The sequence below is a fragment of the Colossoma macropomum genome, unplaced genomic scaffold (genome assembly GCF_904425465.1).
Source record: "Colossoma macropomum unplaced genomic scaffold, Colossoma_macropomum, whole genome shotgun sequence".
NCBI classification, from domain to species: Eukaryota; Metazoa; Chordata; class Actinopteri; order Characiformes; family Serrasalmidae; genus Colossoma; species Colossoma macropomum.
In genome coordinates, this window is record NW_023494787.1 from 18,039,308 (window position 1) to 18,048,450 (window position 9,143).

General features: G+C 37.2%; 1 protein-coding gene across 1 annotated transcript; it reads right to left on the minus strand.

The window, feature by feature from the left end:
* Positions 1 to 1,896: 1,896 nt before the first annotated feature.
* On the minus strand, positions 1,897 to 9,050 carry stk3 (serine/threonine kinase 3 (STE20 homolog, yeast)). Its single transcript, XM_036566291.1, has 11 exons — positions 8,838 to 9,050; positions 8,404 to 8,484; positions 7,935 to 8,063; positions 7,689 to 7,803; positions 7,434 to 7,598; positions 7,173 to 7,340; positions 6,946 to 7,083; positions 6,539 to 6,664; positions 6,128 to 6,329; positions 5,852 to 6,024; positions 1,897 to 3,840 (listed from the first exon to the last, which is right to left on the minus strand). The coding sequence occupies exons 1-11, from the start codon at positions 8,858 to 8,860 to the stop codon at positions 3,682 to 3,684; spliced, it is 1,479 nt and encodes a 492-aa protein (XP_036422184.1). The 5' UTR covers positions 8,861 to 9,050; the 3' UTR covers positions 1,897 to 3,681.
* Positions 9,051 to 9,143: the final 93 nt, after the last annotated feature.

Here is a 9,143-nt window from a genome sequence, read left to right on the forward strand (position 1 = left end):
GCATTAATTAGCTTGGAAAGGCCGTAATGATGGAACTGTATGCGCGTGTTCTTTCTTGGGGGGTTGTTTATACCATTATTTACACCATTACTTTTGATTAACACTTTTGGTTAATTATTACACAATAATAACGTAGAAAATGTGAATCGAACTATTCGCCAATATATATTTTTAAACGTTTTACTCAATATTTCAGCGTAACTGAGTAGAGGGAAGTTATTAAAGGATTCAATAATACACACACACACACACACACACATTTTCTAAGCCGCTTATCCTTCTGGGTTGCGGCGGTGAGCTGGAGCCTATCCCAGCAGTCATTGGGCGGAAGGCAGGAAACACCCTGGACAGGTCGCCAGTCCATCACAGGGCAGACAATAATATACAGTAATTATCTATTTATATTATTTTTTAAGTTGTCTGCTTTGATATTTAACCTTTGAAATGTGATGAATTCTGGATGTTAATATTATTAAATTGTAACTGTCGATGCTGTACAGGTTTCTCAGTCATTTCAGAATCATCTACAGCTCTGTTCATCATTCTGGACACATCTAACATTTCCTCATTTTTATTACAACCTCCTGCTAATTATTTGTAACCTGTTTAGTCACACAGGATTCAAATATTATAATCATTTTACACACTTGTCAGCAACAAACAGGTTTAAAAACATTAATTTAAAACGTTCTAACAGTAGTGTACGTATTTATGGGATTGATTTTCATGACAATATTCATATCGTTGCTGTAGGAATAACCACGTATCTCCATTTTTGTCTCCATTTTTCAGTTTTTGACAATTTGAAAAATGTTACATTGTTTGTAAATTCCATGATTAACAGACAAAAAAAAAAAACAGGCCCAAAATGACTTGGAAAAAAGTTTGGTTCCATTGACTTACATTAAAAGTAAAGCATGTTTTTTCCTTCTCCTGTAAAGTTACCACTTTGGAGATACAAGGTTTTGTTCCGACAACAGCGATATGAATAAACAAAAATACCCTAACACAAATTCTTTTTGTATTTCTAAAACAATATTTAAACTTAACAGGAAAGCTATTGTTGTGTGCAAAAGTTTGGCTGTCCTGTCAAATCACATTGAAGTGAAAATAAGTTAACTCGTCTTCTACAGAGTACAAATTCCTACACATTTTAATGCAAAATAACTATTTGCTGAATTTAACCTATTAGGGGGAAAAAAAGTGCTGCACTACAATCCCCAGCATGCACTGCAACTTAACATGTGCTCCCACCCTCCCCCCAACAACGCTCTATAGGAGCAAATTGGTTGGTTTAAAAAGATTTTTCCTGGGGACATTTAAAGAGGCAGGCCACTGTTACAGGTTTATATTACTATTAAACATTTCAAGTATCTATGTAATATTGCAAGGTTGACATTTTGGGGTATTTTGAGTAATAAATGGCCAGTTCAGGTTGTAGCAAAATATTATTTAAAAATGAAATAAAAACATAGGTGTTTTCTAGGCCTCAGATTTGTTGAGATTTTATAATATACACTTTTGTTTGATGGAGTTTGACACCCCTGTTATATAAGTTGAGCTTAGAAAATCAAACAAAAAAATGAAACAATAAAGTCAAACAAAAAGTCATTTCACCAGGTGTGTTCAAACTTTTACACTTTTATGACTGTACTTGACCGGTTGTGCCTAATAAACAAAACATGCAACACTGCAACTGGTCATTTTGTTTATCAGTCTTAGTTTTATGTTTTCCTTCTTGTAAGGTGATTTACTGCATGTAAAGCAAAAACATCACTGTTTTACACATCTGTAGAAAGGGATCCTAAACCATAACTGTAAAAATTAAGAATACATTTACAGTGTCAGAGACTGAGCGTTGTACAAGTCGACATAAGCCAAGATGAAAGACTCATGATCCAAGAAACTGAACTTTATTAAAGATCACTCTCAGGGGAGAGCGACAAACTATTGCAAGAAAACCTTCCTCTAAAACAGCAACTTTTCAGCAGACATGAAAACCTCCTACAATTCCACTACTGTCCTTATAAAACATCACGTTGTAGTTAGAGTTGTTTGAGCTTGTGGAGCTGTAAAGTGTCAGAGAGAAGTGAGAGGAGCCTGCTTTTTGTTTCAATTTCAAAAAAGGTTTTCATGCAACAGCAGCAATAATCGATATGAATAATAATAAATTAGGGTACTGAGTGGAAATGTGTCTATAATACATGTTAGAAAGAATGAAATATATTGATGTAACTCACAAAAGGAAAATGTAAGGCATTTTAAGCACAATCTTAAACTAACTTCATGAGCAAGTTCTTGCAAAACCATTGCAACCATTGATAAACCATACTTCACACACTCTTAAACTCAGTATTAACAAAACATCCACATAAAGGTCCACATATGACATCATTCAGTATTGTACTCTTGGACATAATGTTTTAAGTTGCCTCATTTATGATATCTTAGTTACAGAGATTTTTTTCAGATTATGTTCGATTGTGTGGTATTGCTTAGGTACCAGTAACAGACAAACCAATAATAATGCTGGTAGACACAGAGGTTACAATATAAAAGTCTTGAATCCTTGACAAAGGACAAAAAGGAGAAAGAGAAGCTATTGTTAAGCAACCCCTGAGATAAAGTGAAGGATGATGACATGTGATTTGCACTTCCTCACAGGAGTGCTTACCATACAGAACATGATTCAGGCACTAGCAGAGAAAGAATAAATAGAGCAACATGAAGAGAGACCTAACTTTCAAAAACATTCAAAAATGAGGAAAGTGAATGGCATTCGGAATAAAAACCAAGTACATGAAACTTAAATAGTCCATGCATATTTACAGAGCAAGATTGTACCCTTAAGAATGGTCTTAACAGTGGGGAGTACTGTCATACAAATTGCTCTATTTCTTCCAATCACTGCTGCAAAAACAGTACATACAACATCATTCAAACCTTTTTTGTCAGTCAATCTCAGTCTAATAAATCATGGTCCTCAGTTTAATTTTAGATAAAAAAAAAAGAGAGAAGTCTAAGATTATAAGCTTGGGCTGACCACTGAAAGCTCTCTAAGGCCCTTGTATGATTGTCTTTGGTTTTTTCCTTTTTAAAATAATGCTTAGGAGTCCAACCAACAATTTCTTGTGTAGTCTCCCCTCACAATTTCAGACATTCTAATCATGCTCTTCACTGTAGCCGCATTTATGAAACCAGAGTGGTATTATATGATGTTACAGCTAGAGAAATACATGTGGAAAAGGAAATTTGTAAGAAGAAAAAGTGGACATACGGACTAACCCATTTTTCCTAAGCCCCCCCTTCCAGTTGTGGTCAAGTTCTTCCTTGCACTGTTCACTGACTCAGGGCTTCATATAAACTACTGCTATGTAGATTTGATGCATGCGGTAGCTTTTTCCCTTATAGTTTTAAGTTCAATGTGTTTGTGTCTATAATTTTGCACACAGGGGAACACTGAATATGAGGCTCAGGTCTCAGGTAAGTCTTCTAGAAATAAAGGAGAGAGGAAAAAAATGCACTTAGCCAGATGCTCCCATGTCCAACAAACAGTAGGAGGCTTACGATAAGACGCTAGACGTCAGTACTAAAACTGGATGTAAGACTTCAAAGGGAACGTATTATCTGGCTTGCCAGTTTCTGAATTCACTCCGTGGGTATTTCTTCCTTCATGCAGACTTAGAAGTTCTGCTGCCGACGCTTCTTGGCATCCATGGCATCGAGGATGGGCTGCCTTTTAGCTGTGTAGCGCTGCCGCAACTCCTCAATTTCTCGCTCCATCATGGGGTCCAGAGCGCTGAGGCGCATCTGTAGCTCCTCAAAGTCTAGGTTTTTCAGCTAAACATAGACACAAAAGTATGTAAATAAGTCCAATTAGCATAATGAAATCCCCATGACTGTTTTCTAATTAGTTTAACATACAGATGCATGTACAATGTGGGCGTGTCATAATTACTGCACAATCACTTGACCGCAAATATTTTTCACAGTTGTTAACTTTTGCAATCCTAAATTTATGTCCCAACAAACAATTTAACTGAGTGCATTTTCATCCGTTGGGCCGAGGCATAGTCATGCAAATAAAAGAAAGCAAGAAACACATTTCTTCAAACATATGACTGATATGCCAAATATTGAATAAAAATCATTGTAATCAGTTCTTGACAGTATTTTAAACAAATGTAGCACTACTAGTTCTTTTTTCTCTGTTCCAACTGATCAGATGTCTGAAAAAATAAATATTGTGACAAATCATCATGAAAAATTCCTGAAGTATCGCAATATTATATTTTTGCCATATCACCCACCTCTAGAAGGTAGGATAGCTAATCAGCCTATCTGGTCATGTTAGGCATGAATTTTAATATAACTTGTTTTTAAAAAAAGAATATTACATTTGAATCACAATTATTTATAATGCAATTAATCATTGACTAAAATTTTAACAGGCACATTACAATGTAGGTCCTCCAACTTTTGTGATCAAAAGTTTTTGTGTGTTCTTTATCTTTCCCATCAAGACATTTCAGGTCAAAAGTATGTACATATTCAGGGCTTGCCCAAAACAAACAAACAAACAAAAAAAACCTCACATCAGATTTGGTCTATGTTAGATGAGTAGAGAAAGTACAGGATGGATGATCCATCCTTTCTTAACACAGCCAACAGCCTACAGACATTGGAGCGCAGCATTCTCAAGTATCCCCACACCCACAAGCCTCCAAACATACACCACACCCTATACCTTAAATTACACCATGAACTTTATCAAAAGTTTAAAGCTGAAAACCTATCAAAAATATCTGCCCAGTCACTAATCGTTCTAGGACTGACTTTATTGACCCTGGCTGCTCTAATAATACATTGTATTTACACTCTGCAAACCACATCCGTTTAAGATGACTTCCTGGCTCAAACCATGATTTAAAGATGTTTTTTGGCTGCTGTTGAAGCTGTATGTAAAACTCTCCACTGACAGAGTGAGACTGAGAAGACAGTCATCGTTCAACAGGCAGAGGTTGGGTTGCTTAACAAAGGTTTTGTTACATAAAGTCGACACCACACACAGAACAAAATCCCATAATTTAGCAACAGGTTCACAGTCGTGAAACATATGTATAAAGGTACCTACACCTCTCGCACTGCAATCCTGACAGAGTTGCTTCATTCTGAATAATGTATAGGGGTGGCTTTTACTTTATGGATAACTTTCTAGTGGATTAAGTGATGAGTTAAAATTTTACTGATAGTAGGAATATTTTACCAAATCCACTCCCAAGTTAACTGACTTACAGACAATTCTTTCTCCCAAATGTTAGTACTTGGAAACCTAAGGGATAAATGAGCTAGTAAGCTACTTTGGATGGAAGAAAACATTTACTCTGAATTAACAGACAGACAATCCATTAAAGGATGTTTGTTGATCTTAAGGTCCCATGAAACACTGTAGGACCATAAAGCACTTCTTATGTGTAGATACATTAAGTAAGATTGGCTGGGAAGGTTATATGATTCTTATGAGTCCTAAATCTTGATTGTTGAAAATCAGGTCCTCCAACATAAACTTTCCAACTCTCCAACTTTTCTTCCTAGTGTTTGTATGTATGTTGCCAGAATGTCTCCCTTTTCAATGTAAATCTTGACTATGCTTCACCTTCACTGATCGCAAGGCTGATGTCTGTTCCACCCATTTGACTTGTATCAAAATAATGCAATCTCACTTGAATGATCTTCCTTTCTTTGAATCTGAGCAACCTAAAGAGCGAAAGCTAACCTAACAACATTTAACATTTCAAATCCTATGAGGCTTTAACAGACAAGCCAAATGAAAAGATACAAATATACTTACGAAATCAAAGTCTCCATCTTGTGGTACTTTCCAGTTGTCGGGGAAAGCAGTCTTGGGTATGAGGAAAGCGTCCTGCTGGTTGTGATTGTAACTCTCCTGTGCTTTGTTTGAATCCTGCTTGTCAAAATAGTCCATGAAAGATGGCCGTTGGGCCTGTGGTACTGTAGGGTTTCCTACAAGTGGAATTCAAGAAAAATGACGAACATTAAGGTATGTATTATAACAGATAAGATCCTGAGTAAATCTGTCCACTTTCTGTGAAAGATGAACACTCACTCCTCATTGAGCCCACATCTTCATCCTCATCTTCTTCATCACTGTTTATCACCATGGTGCCTAGGTCCGACTCCAGCATGGTGCTGCCATGCTCGATCATGGTCTGTGCCCCGTCACTCATTGTGCCTGTTGCTCGCATGGTGCCAGCACTTTCTGAGCCAGATTTCACCATGGTATGAGAGTCCACCTCCACTTCTTCCTCCTACAGAACATACAGAAAGATTTGTCTAAAACATAGAGCACAGGTAGTTTTAAGAAATAAATAACTTAGACTGGGTTTTCCAAAATTATCTTGGCACAAAGATGATTCTTAAATGGTGAAGCAAGCATCACACTGAACACTCTATCAGTTAAGATAATCCCCAAACAGTCAAAAGTACTTTGGAAACATTAATAAAGCACTAGTTCTACCGAGTTATCTTCCTCCTCTTCCAGTTCTCTCTGCTGCTCTTGTTGTCTCTTTGCTTTCATGTCCATGGCTTCTGTGATTAGGTCCCTCAGTATGGTCACTGGTTTAGCATTGGTAATGAAAGGATGCTGCCAAATAAAACAGAATGAAAACTAAAACTGAAACTGTCTCAAGAGTTAACATTTATAGTTAATTGACCATCAAAAACTATATACATTTTATACATGAATGCAATCTTGAACAGCTTTTGTGGAAAGATCAAGATCAACTGTTTTTGTTATTAAAGTAACGTAGTTGTTTCCTTTAGTAAACTATAACTAGTTTAGCTGTTTTCCACAACACTGAAAATTTAGTAAACAAACAAGTGTCTTGCTTTCTGTAGTTTATCCTAAAATTTTGCTTCACAAACCTGTAACAGTTGTGTGGCCGTGGCTCTCTGTTCAGGGTTTTTCACAAGACACTTCTTTACAAAATCTGTGAAATCATCACTCCACAGCTCTGGCTTCCTAAATGTTGGTGGGGGATTTGTTGGAATCATGAAAATAGCCTATCGAAGAAGGAAAAAAGAAAATCATGAATATATGAAAAAGGCATCTTTTCACTATTCAGTGTAAATCATAAAAATTTTATACTCACCCTCATTGGATGAATGTCTGCATAGGGAGGCTTGCCCTCTGCCATCTCTATTGAGGTGATGCCAAGGGACCAGATATCTGCCACACAATTGTACCCAATCTCCTGAATCACCTCGGGAGCCATCCAGAATGGTGTACCAATTACAGTGTTTCTCTTTGCCATTGTGTCCTTTGGTAGACAAGCAAACAAATCACAAATCAGTGCTCATATTTTGCGACTGTATTAAAGTAGGCACGTCACATCAAAACCCCAAACACTTACAGTAAGCTGCCCAGCCACTCCAAAGTCAGCAAGTTTAGCATGTCCTTCAGTATTAAGGAGAATGTTCCCAGCTTTGATGTCCCTGTGGATTTTTCTCATGAAGTGCAAATATTCAAGACCCTTCAATGTGGACTTCAGGATGGTAGCAATCTCATCCTCTGTGAGCTGGACAAAACAGGAAAACCAGAATCATTACCCTCGAGACCAAAATTAAAGCATTATTTCCTCTTTCCAAGAACAACGTAATCTACTTACTGTTTTGTTACGTAATCTGATGATATCAGACACAGAGCCAGCACCGCAGTACTCCATCACGATCCACAAGTCTGTGTTTTTAAAATAACTGCCATAGTACTTCACCACATAGGGACTAGACAGAACACACAAATATCACTGTCAGCATCTACAGCTAATAGCAATACATATTAATCAGAAACCAGAATCAAAGAAACGTTCTAGTAATGAGTGTTGAGTCCTAAAAAATCAAGCAGAAGTATTTACCTGTCACATTGCTGCATGATAGAAATTTCCTTGATGATTTCCTGCAGGTCGGACTCCACAGGAACCTGCTTAATGGCCACGACCTGTCCAGATTCTTTGTGGATGGCTTTAAATACGCTGCCATATGAGCTGGACAAATATACATCAGCAAACATAGATATGTAGGTTAACTTAAAATGCATCACTGACATCCAGTTTAAAGGTAAAAAAAAAATGGTATGCAGAAAAATCAGTGAAACACATTTTCCTCATATCTTAAATGTAGACGATAAGACTTGTTTGGTGTGAAATTTGCTCCTTAATTTTGCAATGGAGCAGTAAGGCTATTGTAGTGACAAATAAGGGGAAACTATGTCACTTGAAAACTTTTTTGATGGACGATCAACGTTTGAGACAAGGAAATTTTTCGCCTACGTTTGAGATACGGGAAAAAAAAAACTTGTTTTCGTTTCACTTTAGTGCTCATTACCCTTCTCCAAGTTTTTCAAGTACATCGAAGACTTCCTCGGGTTGCTTGGTCAGACTGTCTTCGCTGAGCTTCTTCAGCTTACTGTCAAAACATACAAGAATACATTAAATCACTAAATAAAGAAAATAAAACTGTCACCGACATTTCTAACGCGACCCCTCAGCTGAGAGCTTCCGTTGCTACTGTAAACAGTGGTTAGCTAAATTAGCTAGCAACCAAGAAAAAAGAAAAAACGTTCATTATCTAGTACTCGGTTCGCATCGCTATCAAGCTACAAACACGGGCATCTAAATGATCATTTCTGAACATACAGCAGACCACAGCCAGCTCATTTCGGCGATATGAATGAATGTCTGTACTCAGCTCCGCAGTTTCGGATGGTATGAAGGCCTGTAAACAGCCATGTTTGTTAGCTGGGCGCTAACGTTACTTACTTTTTAGGCACCGGCTGCTCCATTGCGCTTAAAAACAAAAACTAAATAAATTACTACCGTACACTGTCCTTCAACGACCACTAAAGTTACAAACTCAATGAAAACAACGACAAATCATGACTTCTTGCGTCTTTCAAAGAACACCTGAGCCCTATTTTCATCGCCGTTTTCTCACAGCCGTATGAAGAACCGCAACCACTGACACACGGCAAAATCAAACTGACCATCAAAATAAAAGTCCGTACTTCTTACATGGGACTGTGTCAAAAACATTTAATTAACATTTTACATTTTAGAGCTAGAATG

Coding starts and splice junctions, on each gene's coding strand:
- stk3 (XM_036566291.1), bottom strand. CDS start 8,860: ATGGAGCAGCCGGTGCCTAAAAA. Junction 8,485..8,837: donor GAGCAGCCGGTGCCTAAAAA/GTAAGTAACGTT, acceptor ATGTTTTGACAG/TAAGCTGAAGAAGCTCAGCG. Junction 7,084..7,172: donor CAGACATTCATCCAATGAGG/GTGAGTATAAAA, acceptor CTTCTTCGATAG/GCTATTTTCATGATTCCAAC.